At 33.5% G+C, this 21,613-nt stretch overlaps 1 protein-coding gene across 8 annotated transcripts in view; it reads left to right on the top strand.

Moving 5' to 3' along the window:
- LOC140452076 (uncharacterized) overlaps positions 1–21,613 on the top strand; it is a 162,252-nt gene that overhangs the window by 90,841 nt on the left and 49,798 nt on the right. For 7 of the 8 annotated variants that reach the window (XM_072546131.1, XM_072546129.1, XM_072546132.1 and 4 more), the window contains one exon: positions 19,750–20,279. In XM_072546131.1, the coding sequence (XP_072402232.1) occupies positions 19,750–20,279 (530 nt within the window). Of the gene's footprint in view, positions 1–2,213; positions 2,347–19,749; positions 20,280–21,613 lie in introns of those variants that run through there. The other variant, XM_072546133.1, reaches the window with a different exon arrangement.

Here is a 21,613-nt window from a genome sequence, read left to right as displayed (position 1 = left end):
CGTACAAATTAACGAATATAGCGTTCACAAACGGTTCGCGAACAGTTCTGCTCGCATATGTGTACCCGCCTTTAGGTAAGCATCATTTAAATTTAAATTACATAAATTATAGTAAGTTCTACTTCATTGGACACCTGTTCGTTTTCTTTAAAATCACTAAAACAACTAGCTAAGTCTACTTCAGGATTTTCCGTCAATAGTCATCAATTTCTAGGTAGTTCAAAAAATTTTCAACTCGCAAAAACTTCGCAAATGACAATGGCAAATCTTTCAGGTCTTGTAGCTCCAAATTTTCCATAATTTCTTCTCCATTACTATCGTTTTTTTTAAACCACACCTAATGAAACACTTTTTAGTTGTTTTGGTTGAAATTAAAATAAAAATGTAATTAAAATTACATTTTTAACTAAAAAATTTCGATTTGGACTCCGGAAATTGTTCTCAAAAAGATTATTTAGGAATTTAGTTAAAAATAGTATATGACCGCCAAAGTTGTCGACGAGGTTATGTCATTTCACAAAATTTAAAATTGACCCGCTTGGCTTGGATTTTTGCCCTATGGAAATTCTGAAAAGTGTTGGCAACCAATTTCTGCTACATTCTGTTAATGGGTTTTCTACACATTTTTCTTTACTGAGTAGGATGAGGGCTGGCCAGGGCTGCTTTTATGATTTGTCTCTTTTTTCAGGCTAATTTGCATATCTGTGATTTGTCGAAGTCCCTGTTTTTGATGTATGTATGTTTCATGCTCGTTTATCCTGATACTTAGTGGTTTTGCGGTTTGTCCCACATAGAAATTGTTGTGAAAATGAAATATGAATTTTAAACTCGAGCTATAAAATGTCTCCGGTTCTTGTTGATGGAGTTTCACGTTTCCTTTTATAATTTGTATGTATTCGTTGCTTACATTACGAATATGCTTTTTCTTAATAAAACAAATAGGCAATTTGTTGGAAAACAAATTTTTACGATATTTTTAGGACGAATTTTGTTGACAAATATGAATAGATTATTTACAGTTAAATTTACAATAACTTGTTTATTTAAAAAACGTAAATTAAAAAAATACTTTTTTTTTCTCAAGCACATGTAATTTGATGAATATTTATAGTTGGAGGTAAATAATAGCGTATTGAAATATTTACAATTTTAATTTTATCAACTATTAAAAAAAATGTAAATTGAAGTATGACTGATCTATGTGTCGTTTCCCAATAAAAATTGCTTAAACAATTTGCATGGTTAATGTAACAATAAATTTATTAACAAATGTACGAAAATAGTACATACAAATTAAAAAAAAAAAGTGAAAATCCATTAACAAGAACCGGAGATATAGCGTTAAAACTTCAGTCCTTTATCTTTCGAGTACCGCTAATTATATTTCTTAATTGTTATAAACAAATAAACTATGAATTTCTAAAAAGAGTGACTGACAAATTTGAATTTTTAAAAAATCCCAGATGTACATTATGAAAAAATAATTTTTCCCGGACAATAAAGAGTTATTATAAATGTTTATCAGCATAAAATTGCAATGTTTTTGCAATTAAGTTTTGAAATGTTGGAAATTATTTTTATAACATTTTTTAAATTCTTTTGATAGAATAACTCTTACTCTCTGGCTTATGCTACCCGTAGAATCATTGTAAGTTCATTTTTTTTTCTGACTTATTTTATTATAAAAAAGTTGTTTGTTAAAAACAAATTGAATAACTTTTAAAGTAATTGACGAATCACTCTGAAATTTTAACCACCATTTTAACACCTTAAGAACCAACTTTCCACGCAATATCAAGGTTGTAAGTTCATATTTACAATAGTTATTAGCATTTATTGAAAATTCAGAATTCTTAGGTTTTTTACAGTTTTCAAAGCAATATATTGTTCAATAAATCAATCAGCAGTAAATCAATCCACTGCATGCAACATAGAGGTTTTTGATTATCGAGGTCTATCAAATAAATTGTCAGATACAAAGGCCTGACCGGGTCACGGGGATACTTTATTTCTCTAGACTATATTATCATAATACAATATTTGAACATACCACAAGATAAATTATTGTTTTTAAATTTCCTTCCTAGAAATAACTAAGAAGTATCGTAAGAAGCTAAGAATAATTTAAATAACAGTATTTTGACTGCACTATATTTATCATTTTCCAAAACTATTATAATTAAATAAATTATCGATGAGTCGCCAGTAAATAATTAACCTTTAACTATTTACCATTTCCCAATCTATAGTTTTGGTAATTATTCGTCTTGTTTGTATTATAAAATTATTGTTGTTTACATATGGTAGTGTTGACCTAGCTTTAGTCAGGAATGTTAAGTTGTTTGTGTAAGTATTTTTAGTGGGTGTCAGCGATGTGATTTTGGTAAAATTTTAATTTATACTATTTACTATACGTAGTAGATCATATATATATATATATATATATATATATATATATATATATATATATATATATATATATATATATATATATATATATATATATATATATTTATATAATATTATGTATGTGTGTATCTATGAGAATTTCCTTGATTTATCGGTCTTGGGGAAATAAAAAACTTTATCCATTTATCCTTTACCTTATTTAGCTCTATCACTTTAGTTTTAAATATCAATAGTGTAAAATGTAGTTTATGATTACATGTAAAGATGTAGGCTATTTTGGTAAATCGTATATGATTCTATTTTTTGCTTTAATCGGTTAGAAATATGTATTATTAGAAATGAGAATTTCACTATGCGAACGCTTCAAAAAATAGAATAATTCAATTGTTTTCTCCTTTTAGTTGCTATATCTCGGCAGCTATGTATTTTAGAAAAAAATCTGAATTATTGAAAAACATTGTTTTTGGCAATTAATTTAATGCTTTTTGCTAATTTTGCAACAATAATAATTATTTTTTTAAATTACAATCACTTTTATATTGTAGAAAATTAATTAGCAAAAAGTTTTTGTCTTTTTTCTCTTTAGTGTTCTAAAATACATAGCTGCCAAGATCTGAGATATGAGGGTGTTTGAGAACAGATACCGCCTGGTCTATGTCTACATTTGAACAATAACTGCTTTATTAATCTCAGACCGATAAATTGAGAAAATTCATACAAAAGCAATATATATATATATATATATATATATATATATATATATATATATATTGTACATTGTATTTTTTAATATATAGTATTAATATGCCACGATTAACATTTTGGGCCGTGGTAATATAGTACACAATACGTTTCTGTTTAATACACATTTACTTTTGAATTTCGATTTTATAGGTGTATCATAACATAACTGAATTATTTTTGTAATTTTAACAACCTATATCTTGAGCGCTTAGTGTACGTTCACATAGTCTGCTATGGCACGATCAGCGATGCGTTGCTTTGCTATGTTATGCGTTACATAGCAAGCTATTGTCTGTGGGTGTTTCAATACAATGAGTGTACGTTCACATAGTCTGCTATGGCACGATCAGCGATGCGTTGCTTTGCTATGCTATGCGTTACATAGCAAGCTATTGTCTGTGGGTGTTTCAATACAATGATATGCTTGTAGCATAAAGCTAGTCGCCACCGTAGTCTTTTTCGTAGTCGACGTGACGATGGAAAGAAAACTAAAATATGTATTGGCGGAAAATTCATTGTTAAAGTACAATATTTTCAAAAAGTGTTTAAATAGAAAACGTAAATGCGTTCATACAATTTATAGAAAAAGGGCGACATTTTGAGAGTTTTATCATTTATTTGCTAAACTAATTATTGATCCTGATAAATTTCGAGAATATTTTCGGATGTCTTTAGAAACATATCAAACATATGGATATAATATGTATAAAACAAATATGTTAATATATAGCATAATATGTATAAAACAAAAAATAATATATGGATAAAACAAATGGTTTACATAATTCAACAACCAACATATCTTGTGACTCTTTCAATAACTTTTTTGTTAAAATTGCTGAGAATATTATAAAATCTCTTCCAAATACACCAAACGACACAATTTTGAACTATCAAAAATTTCCAGCTCCATCGAATTCATTTTTTCTGTCTTCAACCAATCAACAAGAAGTATCCACAGTTATAAAAGCATTAAAAAATTCAAATTGTTTGGATACTAATGAGCTAAACGCATCTTTTATCAAAAGCACTAGTGAAATAATTACTAAACCTTTAACACATCTCATTAATAGTATTTTTTCAATCGGGATATTCCCAACTTCATTTAAATACTCCAAGATTGTTCCTATTTTTAAAAAGGGCGATCGTGACCTTGTAGGCAATTATAGACCAATTTCCATCGTTTCGATATTCAGTAAAATAATCGAAAAAATTCTGAAGAAACGTCTTATATCGTACTTCAAAACAAATAACTTTTTTACTAGTTCACAATATGGGTTTAGAAAGGATCGTTCCACAACACATGCACTTTTAGATGTGATGAGTGCCATAGTTGATGGCCTTGAGAAGCATAATCACTCTGTCATAACGCTGTGTGATCTTTCAAAGGACTTCGACTGTGTTTCTCATGATATTTTGCTAAAAAAACTGCATTTTTACGGTATAAGAGGTACTCCTTTGGAACTAATTTCATCGTATCTAAAGGATAGATACCAAGCAGTCAAGTACGGAAATTGTCTATCTGAATTTAAGCAGATAAAGCATGGAGTTCCACAAGGATCAGTTCTGGGCCCTCTATTATTTATAATATATGTTAACGACTTGCCCAATTTCATGGCTCCATTTAAAACAGTTTTATTTGCAGATGACACTACTTTTGTTTTTTCTGATAAAAAACGTTCAGTTTTAGAAACCGCGTCTGAGTATGTAAATTCCAATGCTCAATCATGGTTCTTAGCAAATAAACTTAAACTAAATGATAACCAAACTCAAAATTTAATTTTTTCGTCTACCTTCGATGTGAGTGTTGAAAAAAATAATGTCAAATTGTTGGGCATAACAGTTGACAACACATTGACTTGGTATAACCATATTGACTATTTCAAAGGTAAACTTTCTAGTACCTTATTTTTACTCAGGCAATTAAAACTTGTTACAACTGTTGATACCTTGAAAATAACGTACTTTTCTCTTTTCCATTCATTTTTAAGCTATGGTGTTATTCTGTGGGGAAACTCTTGCAATGCCCTAACAATATTTAAATTGCAAAAAAATAAGAATAATTGCAAATAGAGTAACGTTTTATTAATATACGTACACATTTTATAGTTGTAAATCAGATAGGGTGAAATCTGACGTAGGTAAACCAAACGGAATCCTTGCAACTGTACTCTTATGCGATTGTTCGTGTTGTTGTTGGTTGTGAACCAGTACAATTATACAAAAGCTCTTGCATATTTCAACGGAACCACATTTTAGTTTCCTCACGCATTCTTTTTAAAGGTGGGTAGAAACTCATTAAAAAATGATAATCTTCATCATCATTATGTTTTGAGTTAATTGCAGAGTCTAGTAACTCTAACTTTTTTTCCAAAGATATGAATCGCTCGATATCCAAATCATCTGGTTTACTTTTACGCTCTTGGTTAGTATTTTTGGAGCGTTCACTAGAGGATGACGTAGGTACTAGGTTGGGGTTCTTCGTTATCTAATGAAGTATTGTCGTTGGAAGTTCCCTTATTAATTTCAGACTGTGATATATTATCATCTGTAGTATAGACTGTGATATATTCTTCAGTTAGAATCTCATTATCTTTTGATAACAGGTCATGCTCATCATTAAGTGAATTGCTGTCAATATTCTCAGACATTATACCACTTTCTTCAGCTGATGGTAGATTACCAGTCATGTTGTAACATGCCATTAGATCTTTTAAGGAACTTAAACTTTTAAAATGTGCCCAAGATGATGTAAAAGAAGAATAGTTTGGCCTCAAACACATCCCTTAGAGATTTTCACCCTTTTGTAAATGTTGAATATGGAAAGTTTTTCTTAAGAAACACATGCCTGCCCCTACAGAAGAAATGTTGATGCATTCCGCTGTACAATATTGGAAAAAATGGAATCTACCTCACGTGTGGCTGCTATTGATGGTAAACAATCCGAATGAAATGTCCTACCCACAGCGGATCGATGTTTTATAATTACAAACAATATTTTTCGTGTGTATTACAAGCTGTTTCTGATCCCAATTATTATATATCCCAAAGATTATTATTATTGAGGTTGGAGCTTATGGTAAACAAAGTGATGGCGGAATTTTTAACTCGTCAGAAACTTACAACTTATTAAAAAATAATAAATTTAATTTACCTGAGGAAACATTATTACCTGTTCCCGATATAAAATTTTCTTATTACTTAATTGGATACGAAGCTTATCCTTTAGCGCACTACTTGATGCGACCATTTTCCCGTAGGCACCTTACTCATGAAACTGAGAATTTTAATTGTCGCCTATCTAGTGCTAAAAAGGTGTGTGGAATGCGCTCTCGGCATTTTGGTTGCTCGTTGGAGAATTTTAACAAAGGCGATAGAGACAAAACCTTCATCTACGGAAAATGCAGTTAATTGTGTTTGTTTATTGCACAATATTTTAATTGATCAAGAAGGCACTAATGAGATAAGCAACAGCTTATCTGTGGTGTATTAATATTGTGAGTAACAATGTAACTGATCAGTCGACAGGTCGTGGAAACAACAGATCATTACAACAAGCATATACATTGAGAGGTACTTTAAAAACATATTTCTTAACTCATAAAAATTTCCAATATATCATATTGTATATGTAGGTGTTTTTGGGGAATTGTTTATTACTATCATTAGCAGCATGCAGTTTTGATAATCCAAACTAAAGTAATCTTTTTGGCGAAGTCTTTATTTTCGGAAAAAATATTTTTCCGATTACAAACACCTCAAATAAGCAAGAACATATATGTAGTAACGTAATTATTAATAAACAGTAATTAATACTCCGTTGTCACTTGTAACTCCTCTGCAACCTGAACCCATAATTTATTCAACTTGTCCCTATTATTATTATATTATTGTCTTTTGATCGATGATCCCATACGGCCGAACGACTTCTAGAATTGTTTAATTTTTTTACATCCATATCGCTCGCTAGACATACGACTACTGGCGATGTAATCAAACATTCTTGAAAACTAAACCGAAGCGAATACTAGCCGCTAGTAGAATCGCACTAAATCGCGCGTTATTTGTACTCTTCTTTGTCAACCATTTTCCATCGACTCCTGAATGTAGGTCTCTCCCAATTGCTTCCATCTTTCTCTATCTTGCGCCAATCTAATCCACTGTTTGCCTTCCACTGTTCTTATGTCATCTACCCATCTTTTTTGAGGTTTTCCCATGCTTCTTGTTGTCGTCCTTGGTCTCCATTCTAGAATTCTCCGTGTCCACCTGTTGTCATTATATCGGGCTACGTGACCTGCCCAGCGCCATTTCATTTTTGCAATTTCTTCCACAATATCCCTAATCTTCGTTCTACGTCTTATCTCGGTGTTTCTAATCTTGTCTCTTAGTGATATTCCAAGCATGATTCGTTCCATTGCTCTTTGCGTTGTTTCTAATTTTTTAGCAGATTTTTTGGTAAGGGCTACTGTCTCCAAGCCGTAAGTACAAACTGGTAGTATGCATGTGTTATACACCTTTTTCTTTAAGTTTACAGGAATGGAGGTATTTTTCAAGATATATGCTAATTTGCCGAAAGCGCCCCATGCCAGTTGTGTTCTTCTTTTAATTTCAGCATCTTGATTTGGTTTTCCTAGTTTAATAACATGACCTAGATATAAATAATGTTCAACATTTTCTATGGTATGATTTTGTATTGTTATATTTGTCTGGTCTCGGCTCAGTATTTTTGTTTTGCTGTAGTTCATTTTTAAGCCTACCGCTCCTGAAACTGCATTTAATTGTTGTAACATATCATTTAGTTCTTGGATATTATCGGCTATTAAAACTATGTCATCTGCGAATCGCAAGTGGTTTAAGTATGATCCGTCGACGTTGATACCCTTATTGTTCCATTTTAGTTTCTTAAAAATGTCTTCTAGAGCAAGGGTAAATAGTTTGGGAGAGATGGTGTCTCCTTGTCTTACTCCCCGTTGTAGTCTTATGGGATTAGTTTTTGTGCTTTCGTTCAGCTTTATCTGCATGGTGGCATTTTCATATGTTTTTAATTATGTTAGTGTATCTTGAATCTATACGTGCATTTTCTAGAGATTCAAGCACTGCCCATAATTCGATGGAATCGAATGCTTTATGGAAATCGACGAACGCCATATGAATTGGAACATTATACTCGGTGCATTTTTCTATCAGTGTTCTTACGGTGTGCAAGTGGTCTATGGTACTAAAATGTTTTCTGAATCCAGCCTGCTCGATAGGTTGATAGAAATCGAGCTTATGTGTTAGGCGGTTGGTTATGATTTTAGTTAGTAATTTATACAGATGTGAGAGCAAGGCTATTGGTCGGTAAGTCTCGATGTTTGCTTTGTCTCCTTTCTTGAATAGTAAAATGACTTCGGAGTTGTACCATTCTTGAGGAATCTTTCCTTCATCAATTACTTTATTAAATAAAATATTTAATACCTGTTCTATTTTTCTTCCACCGATTTTCAACATTTCGACTGTAATTTTATCCTCTCCCGGACATTTATTCGTTTTTAGTTGAATTAGGGCCATTCTTATTTCATAGTCGGTTATGTCCGGTATTTCTTCTGAGCCGGTGTTAATTATTGTTCGTTCAGTACGTCGTTGTTGTGGTTGTGTATTTGCCGAGTATAATTTAGTGTAGAATTTTTCAATGGCTTCGCTTATTTCCTTTCTGTCTCGGACGGTGACGTTTTTCTCATTTTTTCTTTCTATGATTTTTCTTGTGCCGTTTGAGTTTTTTGCTTTGAGTACTTTCATATTGCAGTTATCTTGTATTATATTTTTTATTAGATTGTTAGTATAGTTTCTCTGATCGTTCCTAATTTCTTTCTTCACGTTTTTGTTTAAACTTTTGAAGCTGTCCGAAGTTCGATCTGTTCTGTTTCGTCTTTCTTTTAGTAATTTAATTGTATTAGGTTGAAGTTTAGATGTTTTGGCTGTTTTCGTGTTTGAGCATATTTTCTTAACCGATGTTGTTACAGTTACTTTTATTTTATTGGCTAGTCCGTTTATATCCATTTGTCTCAGTGTCTCTACTGATTTTAGTCTTGTGCTTAGCTCTTTTTGGTATTCCGTTTGTTTTTGAAATAGGACATCGGTGGTTGGGTATCGTTCTCGTTTAATAAGTTTGTTTCGTTCTACTCTCGTCTGTATTTTAATATTCGCTCTAACCAATCTATGGTCACTTCCGGTATAGAATTTGTTTAGTACTGTCACGTGTCATTTGTACAAGGCGCTTAAAATACAAGTGTTTGATAACATCGCAGAGCTAAGCATCGTATCGCTGATCGCGCCATAGCAGTCTGTGTGAACGTACACTTATTGGTCTAGCAATGGACTTCTGATCTCCAATATAAGCAAATATATTCATAAAAGAATTGGAAATTAGTATTATTAACAAACAATATTTAAAACTCACATTATCCATCTTACCTTAAGGATTAAAATCATTGCACAAATTTCTAATGGACCTTAAAGAAGAATCGATAAAATTTACCATGAAAAAAAATATTAACTTACTATCCTTTGTAGAAGTGTTCATCTCAAAGGAAGATACAAAATATGAAACTGTATTGGTCTGGACGAGGAGTTACTTCAACTTGTATATGTCTCTTGTTCTTCTTATTGCTCCGTCTCCTTTCGAAGGTTGGCGATCCAAATGGCAATTGTAGCTTTGGAAACTGCTACACGAAAGATATCTGTGGATGAGCGTTCAAACCATATCCTCAGGTCTTTCAGCCACGAGTTCTGGCGTCTTCCAACTGATCTTTTGCTCTGCACTTTACCTTCCAATATGGTTTGGAGTAATTCATATCTTTCACCTCTCAACACTTGAAGAGCTGAAAAGCTAATAGATCTAAGTGCCAAAAGTAAAATTGTTGGGAAAAGTAAAAAAACTGTACAGTTTTTAACAGAATACAATTTTATTTACAAAAAGTGGTTTTAATCAAACAAGTTAATGGAAATAGATGGTTTTGTAATTTTTGTACAGTTTTACAAAAACGAAACAGAGAAAACGCATGTTAACCATATACTTTTTCAAACAGATCTAAGTCCATTGATAGGTTTCACTTCTAAGAAATTAAGTCCATTGGTATGTTTTACTTTCTAAAGATCTAAGTGCCATCACAGATCCCTAAGTCCTTTTTTTTTGTTTTCTGCTAGTGGAACCTTTGTTGGTAGAGTAGTAAGCTCCATGGAAGCTATGTATTCAATAGAAATATTTTTCTTGAGAACGAAGCATTTTTTGTCAAACCCATACAGTGCGCTGAAGTTTTTCTTGGTATGTACGTAGCCAGGTTCGTTTTTATCAATCTTGAAATACGACACTTTGGATATCGTTAAATTTTTAGTGTTGATACACATTGCAGATGCTTCGTCAAAGTTAAAAAATCTATCCATACTTAGCACTCGGAATGGTCTTGATGGTCTGGCTGATCTAATTACGTTTTCCACATCTTTACCAGTTTGCATTTTTGCTACCTTAGATCTCTTTTCTATAACTGTGAAATCCCGGTCTGCTGCAGAAAAGCTGTGACCAGGTACCAAGAACTTATGCTCTACAGACTCAAATAGGCCCAAAGATACTATGTAAATGTACAAGAAAACTAACATACGGTTTTTGACTTGACCACCGCAGTACTCACTCCGTTCAACAAGTTTTTTCTTGTAAGCTGGCAATATGGATATGCAGATTTAGAAAATGGTTAACAGTCACTCCGTCAAGCCATATTTCTTAACATAAATACCTAGGTCGGTCTTCCATTGGGACTGCTATTTTGAATGAGCTGAAATATTTGTCTTTTCTCGCACTGGCAATAAGCGACCAAATCACAGGACTGCAGAAACTCAACAATGTTTGAAGGTGTAATCCCTGGGGCAAATCTAGTGACAAGCGCACCATTTTGGTTTGATCCCTTGAGTGGTTTAAGTCTATTTGTTTGGCTTAGGTCATTGAACTGTTTTGTTTTTTTGTTTAAACTGTTTTCTATCCATCATTTTCGTTACTAACCTCTTCCTTTTGTTAATATTGCTATGTGCGTCATGTGCCAATGGCGTGCTTGGAATATGTTTATCATTTGGTTTTGTGTGGCTAACAGTCGGTGCATTTTGACGAATCGGATTTTTGATCTTCGTGGCAATGAGGTTTTCTGATTGTTGCTCTATAGTTACAGCAGCTTTAGTCGCGTAAGTATCATACGGCGCAGCTGGCTCATTCAGCTTGTCGTTTTCCGCTGCAAAAGTAAATATAGCTTTATCCTCGTCTGTAAAGCCCACGTCGTTTGTTGCAAATTTCATGTTGTGGATTTTGATAACTTTTGATGATTGTTACATTAGTTCCAGAAAATTGGCGGGAACTGCATCTTGTTCATTAATCTCAGCTTTTCGTTTTTTGGTTGTATTTTCGAACTTCTTCTCCAATTTAAACGCTTTTTCACGATGAAGGTCATTAACTTTATTTAGGCTCATCACCGAGGCATTTATGAGTTAGTACCTATGAATTATTAATATTTCATTTAACTTTAGTATTGTATTTTGTCCTATAAATAGATTCTGTTGGACAATAAACGCTATTATTATTATTATTATTATTTAGCAGCCCATTGTTTTGGACGTAAAACTTTAATTTATCCGAGATTGATACGTCGGCGTTGTCGTTGCAATCGGCACATACAATTTTTTTTATTCCCTGAATCATAAAGCCCGGCGTCGTCACAATGCACTGGCTATGAAAATATTTCTTGCACTTCACACATCCAATGCAGTTTTTGTCTTTTCTATCACAAATTTTACAGCAAACTGAAACTCTTACAGAAGGTGCCTTCCAGTCAATCTCACTTTCAGCAATCTTGCCATTTAGTTTTATCTTCATTACATTTATCTTTCTTTATACATCTTTATTATATTTATCTCTGCAGATAATCATTCAGACATCCCCATACTCCTTTAAGTTATTATCGTGCACCCTTATTTTTTTCTTTGTATTTCTTTCTTTTTTCCATTGACCTTTGAACCGTCCCTGTAGAGTTAGCCGACTAACAAGAGTACATCATTTTTTATGTATCTTTGGGTTTTCCGAATGACCTTGCATGCTAACATTTTAATTTTAAAAGATGAATTCAGTTCTCACCGCTAACAGATAAAAATCATTCAATTGTTAAATACCTTTAAGCAAACGTAACAACTATACAGAGTGCTTTTTAGAAAGACGTCAGTGCTTGCTACGAATTGTAAAGAAAATAAGTTTTTACTAGACTAGGATTTTTTTCATTTATATATTTCAATTTCAGATACTGCAGCTATTATAGTGGTTTTTCATTTACTTGAATATTTCAAACAGCGGGTAAATTATCAATTGGCAACATTGTTATTAAATTTTTACAATTAATGTTTAAATTACCGTTATAATATCGACTGTTAAATTCATGTTCTATTGCTTCGTCTAAATAGTTTTGATACTGATTTTGTTAATTGGTTTTTTATTGTGAGGTAGGACAAAACAGTAACTAGATGCAAGTCGCACAAAATAGAGATAGATGGAAAGAGCTGAGGTAGACCTATGTCCCGCAATGGACACGCACAGTTTGATGCTGATGAAGACAAAACGTTAAGTTAAAGTATATAAAAATGGATATAACAAAAGATACAAATACACGAATACCTCGTCATAGACCTGTCTCAGGAGAGGAAAACAAATTGTCTGCAAGTTATATGATGGAAAAAAAGAAACACTACCTTCAATAGAAGCTGTTAATCGCTGTGTTTTTACAGGATTCTCAGGGGCTACAGTTGAACGTATTCTGCGTGAAAAAACTGACAAATGGTTTAAAATCTTGTAACAACACAGTGAACCGGACTACTGGGAAGCAGTCTCAACACACCGACACACTTTTGTAGTTTGTAGCACTGCTTCGTTTGGGAAGTTAAGGAACATACGAAAAATATCAACAAAAAAAAGAAAAGCAGAACATGTTCACAAAAAAAATGGGCATCATCGTTCTTAAATATTTGGATCTCAAAACAACAGAAATCATCACCATCCAGCCTCAAAAGTCCACTGCTAAACATAGGTCTCTTTCTCGTGTTTCCAACCCCGTCTATCTTGAGTCACTCTCATCCAGTTTTGATTTTGTCTTCTTAAATCGTCAGCTCATCGTGTAGGTGGTCGACTGACTCTTCTCTTGTCTTCCCTTGATCTCCATTCCAAAAACCTCTTTGTCCATTGCCCATCCGTCATTCTAGCTATGTGTCCCGTCCATCTCCATTTTAGTCTGGCTATCCTTTCGATGACGTCAGTCACCTTGGTTCTTCTACTGATCTTCGTTTTTTATTTTGTCTCACAGAGTTATTCCTAACATAGATCGCTCCATTCTTTTTTGTGTGACTCTTAGTTTGGTATCCAAGGCTTTTGTTAAAGTAAGTATTTCTGCTCCGTATGTCAACACTGGAAGGACGCATTGATCCAATACTTTTCTCTTCAAGCAGCTCACTTTTAAAAGTTCCTCTCAATTTTCCATATGCTGCTCACCCAAGACCGATTTTTCTCTTTAGTTCATGGGTATGATTATCCCTGCCAACCATAATTTCATGTCCTAGATATTTATATTTATCTACAAGTTCTACTTCTTGCCCACTAATAGTGATATTTTGGTTGGGTACCAAATTTGTCATTATTTTTTTTTCGAGATATTTATATTTAAACCTAAATTTCCTGTAGCCACAACGAGTTCCTATACCATCTCTTTTGCCATTTCCAAGTCATCAGCTATTATGACTATATATCATCGACGAAACGTAAGTTGTTTAGATATTCTCTATCGATTTTTGTTCCCCTTTTCAGCCAATCAAAATTCTTAAAAGCATGTTCCAGCACAGTATTAAAAAGTTTAGGTGACTTTGGGTCTCCTTGTCTAATCCCTTGCTATATTTTTATGCGATTATTATAAGTATCTAATTTGACAGTGCAAATGGTTATCAGACTTTATCCTTCAACTCTTGCCAATTTAGTGCTATTACAAAAATAGCTTTCAAATAAACAAGATCTGATCACTACATTCTTTCACATAGAAGGAGCTTTCGATACTATTTCACGTCCAGCCATTCTTTAAAAACTTCGGCAATACAAGGTATCAGGAAATATTTACTCCTTCATAAAAACTTTTTACAACAAAGAACGTTCAAAGTGAAAACAAATGGCGAAATCTCAGCGAGTCACACAAGGTTCTGTACTCGTAGAACCGCAGACCGCCGTAAATCAACTTAGCGAATGTTCCGATAAACCGGATTAGTTATTTTAACCACTAAATCGAAATTAATACGGTTTAGCAGAAAACCCTGCAGCCAAAGTCCAATTATCACCCTTAACGGAACTCCATTGCAACTCGTTACTCATCACAAACTACTCGGATTAACGTTTGATAGTAGGCTAACTTGAAAACATCATATTAGTGTAGTAAAAGGCAATGCAATGAAGAGACTCAATATCATCAGGGCACTATCACCGTATATATGAGTTGCGGACGAAAGCATCTTACTTAATGTATATAGAGCTTTAATCCGCTCAAAACTGGACTACGGCAGTTTCATATACAAAGCTACTGAACTCTGTGCATAACTCTTCCATTCGTCTTTTCTTATGCGCTTTCTAATCTAGTCCCATAGACAACCTTTACTGCGAGGCTAATGAACCACCTCTCTTGATTCAACCGGAGTATCTTCTACAATCTTCCATATCCGCAAATTCATTCAATCCATTCTATCGTTAAATTACTCAACTTCACCTCAGGAGACTCCGCAAAGGATCCAATCAATAATAGATATCCAGAAATTAACACGACCAGAAAAACAAGCAACCTTACTACAACACATCCTTTTTCAATCCCGGAGACACCTCCTTGAAATATAGAATTCCCATAGTCAATTACTTCTCTTTAGCATATAGCAAACATGAAACCTCAAGCCTTCTCATAAGGCAACGCCTCGAAGAAATTATAAGCAGGCACCAATTCCAAAAAATTTTGTATACAAATGCCTCCAAAAGAGAAAGAGGCATTGGATGTGTTGTTCCCACATGTGATGAAATGATATAATCATGTTTATTACCGAATTTATGCAGCGTATACACTTGAGACTAGAAGTTTTTAGAAACATAAAAGCAGATGATAAGAACCAAGCACTATGCACAGTCTCCCTCTCGTCACGACTCTCGATAAAAGCTCTGTACGCTCAGCTTCCCTTAGTTCAAGAAATCCATAGCACTTTCGGTATACTCGCTTCTCAAGGTGTAAATGTCACTATCATCTGGCTACCATCCCAAATCGGCATCTCCGGTAATGAAAACATTGAAGTTACCAAACGAGCTTCTTGCGTAAACAGTCAATACTAAAAATCACAACATATTCAAATAGAGTAATATTCTTCTGGAAACGAAAAACTTGCAGGCTGCTGTAAGTCTCCTTGCACCCAAGCACATTTTTTCATTATTACATCTTTTCTTTCATTTTGCCATAGTTGAAAGGATGCTCTAATTTCTCTTTCGGGTGTCTCCACTACTGCTTGTGACTGTAATAAAAATAAATTTTAATCCTAAGCAAATTAAAAAATTACTGGTTATACTCACCTCTGTCTGCACTTTTTCATTGTCAGTATCGATCCTTTCATTGCTAGAAAGTTGTATTTGTGCTTGCGCTCGTAGCTTTCTACCTGTAAAAATAAACAATTATAATATGAAGGTATATCATTATTTGTACAACTAAGCACCTGTTAGGTTATTTACGAATCCACCTTCATCTTCATTCGCAGAATCCTCGTCTGTATCAGCACCATTTGCATCTGGCGGTGGTATAAAAATATTATCGACTTGCTCGGCTAATTTCTCGTCACCGTAAACCATATCTAGTGCTTCTGCTAACGAAAATCCACGACTGAAAAAAAAATAAGGTAATGACTCCGTAAGCGCCCACCGCAACCATTATGGTAACGGCGTACTTTGACTGTTCCTACCAAGTTCGCTACATTTAATTGTTGATAAAATACAGCAATTTATAATAAGTTGGGGGATAATAAACTTAGTATTTTTTAAATATGCAAATATAGTTACTAGAAGGCTATCAAAAATTACTTAGGGAAAACGGACGTCTATCTTTTTCTATAAACTCAAACCACACTGTCATATAACCTCTCGAGGGTTGAGGGAAGACTAAAATACGAATCCGTTACGTTTATGGGTGGTTGGAGTATTCCTAGAAACGATACTTTTCAAAATATGTGGCTGACTAGTTCCATAGGCGTGCCGCAGAATTTTTAAAAATCATGTTTTTTACGTTACCATATAGTAACGGTGGGCGCTAATGGGTTTAATGAAGTCCGAGCCGAAGCCCAGTTGCCAAATCTGCTCAAGTGTATTAACTGTGAAACACAGCCTTATCGAGTGTCCTCGGTACGCGAAACACAGAGTGCAACATAAACTTAATTCAAATATAAAAGACGTTTTAAACTCACACGATCAAGTCTTTAACCTAATTGGTTTCTTGAAAGACATTCAGTTTAACAGAATATGACCCCTTGTTTTCCATTTACTTTACGTTTAATTTATAACTTAGAATAAATCTTGTATTTAGTCATCAGTTCTTATTTAAACCTTATAGATTCACTGTAGTATATAGTAATATGTTCTTATTGTAATTATTGTACACAATATTGTTTGTGTCAATAGCCATTGCAGCCCAAACACATATTCAGATTAGTCAACAAAACAACTATGTTTTCAATTGTTACATATCGAAATAAAACGAATATTCATACTTCAGTTGTTAATTTTGTAAAATACATGATTGTCTATAATTTCCAATTCAATCATTATGTATTTATCACTACATATAATTTACTGAAGAAGTTTAATTAAAATTCCAAAATCAATTTTGATTCTATTATTTTTATAGGGCTGTAGAAAAAATATTGTATGTAACACATGCATAAAGTGTTTTTTTTACTTTTTCACTTATGAAATGGCCGCACTCGCCTGACAGCTCGAGCGATCAATCTTTCGATTATTGTATGCAACACATGCATAAAGTGTTTTTTTTTTTACTTTTTCACTTATGAAATTGACGCACTCGCCTGACAGATCGAGCAATCAATCTGTCGATTCGTAAAAAAGTACCACTTTATGCCCTTGTTGTATACATTACTACTAAAAGATTCAAAACATGATGAAAATGTGTAGAAGATAGGTAGAAATATAGTTTAAATAAATTAAGAATCTAAATTTTCACAACTTTGTTAAATTTGATAAATATTTTACCTTTTTGAACAGTGACCTTTTAAAGTGTTCCATTTATAATTGTTTATTCCACCTCTTTCATCTTCCATCCTTATAGTGTACATCAAAGAGTACGTGAAAATAATATTGTATTGGAGAAATCAAAACGAAAGTAATTAAGTTGCTACCCATTTATTTCGCTTCCCTGATTGTTTTATAAATGATCATCAAATTAATTTTTCAATAATTAATATTGCGTATATTTCTGAAATTATAAGGGTACCTATAAAACTTATATTAAAAATAGTATTGTAAAAAAATTCATCATTATAAGTGGCTCGACAATCCGTTGTGGATCTTGGCCTGCTCACAAAGATGTTGCCACTCTTGTCGATTCCTGGCAACTTCCCTCCATCTTCTGACCCCTAGAATTTGTAGGTCTTCTTCCACATCATCAATCCATCTCCTTCGTGGCCGTCCTTTACTTCTTGTTCCCTCTGGTTTTGAAAATGTTAATCTCTCCGTGTATTCGCGATCTGACATCCTAGAAATGTGTCCAACCCATCTAAGTCTCTGCACTTTAACCAATTTCACAATATCTGGATCGGTGTATAACTGATATAGTTCAAAGTTGTATCTTCGACGCCATAGCCCATTTTCATTTACGACCCCAAAAATCTTTTTAAGAATTTTTCTCTCAAAAATTCCAAGAAGTCTCATCAAGACAAGAAGTGTAACGGGCACTCCACTAGAAGGTGTTTTACTGTTAGCGGGGTCTCGCAAGCATAACACTCCGGTTGGGGATCCCTTGTCATCAGATGTACATGCGTAAGGCGACTATAACCAAGCCGCAGTCGTGTGATGATAACCTGAGAAAAACGATTGGTGGAACTATCAGACCATGGTTGAAATATTGGTTTTATCTCAAGTACTTTTGCCTGTTGTTTGTGCCGCCTGCTATTCCATGTTAATCATTTTGCTGTGGAAATATGATTTAAGATCTGTCGCTGGAATTTTTGGATAGAACTCAATAGTTGTGTCCTCTAAGGCTTCTCGTGCATATTTATCCGCCAGATCATTTCCCGTGATTCCAATATGAGATGGCACCCACAGGAAAGCAATGTTTCTGTGATTTAGGTTGTTCAATTCTTGTGTAATGAGTTTGGCTACAGGTTGGGAAGAATAGATTTTTGAGACGATTTCTAGAGAACTTAGTGAGTTAGTAATTATTAAGAAGTTAGTTTCAGGACATTTTGTAACATGACATATGGCTTTATATATTGCAAAGAGTTCTCCTGTTAAAATAGTATTAGCCTCCGCTAGTTTATATTTCTTTATTTCATCCTTTGTTATAAAGGCAGATGCTACACAACGTTCTGTTCTAGATTCATCTGTGAATAACTGTTTGAAGGAAGAAAATTGAGAAATTAAGGTTTAATACTTTAAGAATTAATTAGATGACGATTACTTTCTTTCTTATTTTCTGATAATAGATCCAAATTTATGTGAGAAGAAGATATTAGCCAAGGAGGGGAAGTTGGCATCTTGCTAGGATACATTTTGGGGGACTTAAGGTTTAATTCATTTATGATTCCTCTGCATCTTTCATCACTTTCAAGGTGATTTTCTTCTGGATTGTCTTCTCTAATTTTTTGTTAGGTACTTACAAATTTACTTGATATTTTTAACATACGTTAAAAACGTATTGAAAAACGTGCCACAAGAAATTAAGGTAGCCACTAAAAACTCTATAATCGAACTAAAAAACACTGTCACGCATTGTATACACTTGAATACATTGCGGCAACTGATAAACAAGATCTAACAAGTCTGGTAACTAACCTTGTAAAATGTAATAGGTAACTGGGAATGACCCACAAATGACCGCCCGGCCTGGAGAAACAAAACTTTCCACCACGCCAGATCGATCATGGATGACCGACATATTTTATATATGTTATAAATTTAATTTTCAAAAAATACTTATTGCAACCATATTTTATTACACAAAAACCACCACTAACAACATAAAAACCAATGTTATGTACTGGCCTGTAGGGCTTGATTTCAAATTTTGCCTTGACGCTTAACGTGGTAAACACAATAGCAATTTCTATAAATTTTCGGCATGTCGTAAAATCGATATGTTTTATTGTGTCAGACGGCCTAGTGAAGCGATACTCAAAGTTTGGAGAGAGTATCTATCATAAACTTTTTTGCCGACTCGCACTCTAACTATGAAGATATAATTCGTTATATCTAGGTAAAAAAAATTAGGGACAAGGAAAACTTACCAGCCCTTTTTTTTGTTTCAGGTTTAAGAAAAAGGCGAGCGCTGTCCGTTCAAGAGTTTTTTCATAATCCCAACCAGGAAAAGCCCAATCCAACGTTCTATGTTCCATCCCCTCATCCGAATCCAGTCACCGCCCAAACACGAAGGCCCAGATCTCGCCAGAGGGCTGTTAACTCTTTGTCTTTCACTCCAACGCAAAGTCGAGAATATATAAAATGCAACAGTGGTGAATGGCACCCGCTTCCTTATGAGCCCCCACCTGATTACGATCTGGAAGAAAAACCTCCCAACAGAAGGTGGTCCGTGGTGACGTTCAGCAAGGAATCGCATAAACCAAAACCGAAGATAGAAAATGTGAATATAAAAATACCGAAGACTAAGTTGAATAAACAATTCGACCGGGCAAGGTCGCAGTCACCCAGCTGGAAAAAAGAACAATTCAAAGTGTCTAATGGCGAGAACCGACGTGTGGCTAACTCAAAGAGTCATTATGAACTCATAGGTGCTAGGCAAAAACCTGAAGGAGGACGAGACAGAGGAAGTGAACATCAGGTAACAATTCTTTTAAACAGTCATACATAGCATTTTCACGGGCGGGTGCGTTTTATTTTATACAGCCTTTAGTAAACGTATTATTAGAAATAAATTATTTAAAAAATATGTGTTTTATGTTACAATGAGAACACTTGCAATTTTGGTCCATCATGTTTGCTAAAATAAAGCGTTAAAATATAAGTAAGAGGAATATAAAAAAATATACAGGATGTCACAAAAAGATTGGTCATAAATGACAAAGTATTAAAGTAACAAAATAAATCCGAAATTTTGAATATTTCTACAAAACTGTTTAAAATTGTTTTATGAAAATTTATATTATATTTTACTGTACCATGGCAGATAAAAACGAAGTAGCGAAAATATTTTATTCTAGATTTCTCTAGATATTTAGAGGGGATCTAAACCTTTTTCCCCAAATTTGTTGTAGTATAATATTGGCAATGAAATGAAATACTTATTTTAAAAGTTTTTTGTCTCATGATGATGATGATGATAGTGTGTTTGGCATGGAAACTACTCCTTTTGCCACAGATTTTTGAATGACTTATTTTATGTTCATGAATTAAGACTTGATTGTACCAAATTTATATTATATATCCTAATGCATATAAGTGATTACATGAATTCGTATATTGATTTCTGATTCAGTGACAGTAGGTGATAGATAGGTGTAGATGATCACAGCATCAATGTACACTGCAGACCCTACCTTCCCATCGTTCTGTTTAGAGCCATCTGTGTAAATTATAGTTTTATTAGTATATTCACTCAATATGGAGTTCAACAACTTGTTATTTAGTTGATGTGAATCTGAATATTTCGGAAATTTAATATTTGATTTGTGAAAGTTGTACTAAATTCAGATTTATATAATGGTATAATAAAATTTGTCGAAAGTCTAACCGGTAAATCATTGGTTTCCAGAAAGGCATCCGCTAATGGTGGTGATTTTCTGATTTTCCAATAATTGTTTACTAGATTTTGTATGGATAATTCATACAGCATACTTAGTAAGCCGCTTGTTCTAGCCCTTAATTTTAATACATATTTTGTTGCTAATAAATTTCTATGATTTTCTAATGGCATTTCATTACTTTCAGCAAGTAACAGAGGGCATGGTGTTGATTTCATAGCACCCAAAGTTAATCTCAAACTTTTAAACTGAATACGATCTATTTTTAGTAAATTTGTATTGCTTGTTGATCCGTATAACACACATCCGTAATCCAAAATTGATCGCACGTAGGTCCTGTAAAACGTTAATGCAACTTTGGTATCAGCACCCCATTTCCTGCAAGTGACACATTTAAGGAGATTGATGCCTTTCT

Source organism: Diabrotica undecimpunctata, chromosome 10 (assembly GCF_040954645.1).
Source record: "Diabrotica undecimpunctata isolate CICGRU chromosome 10, icDiaUnde3, whole genome shotgun sequence".
NCBI lineage: Eukaryota > Metazoa > Arthropoda > Insecta > Coleoptera > Chrysomelidae > Diabrotica > Diabrotica undecimpunctata.
Note: the sequence above shows the minus strand (reverse complement) of the source record. Positions and strands in the feature narration are given on the sequence as shown.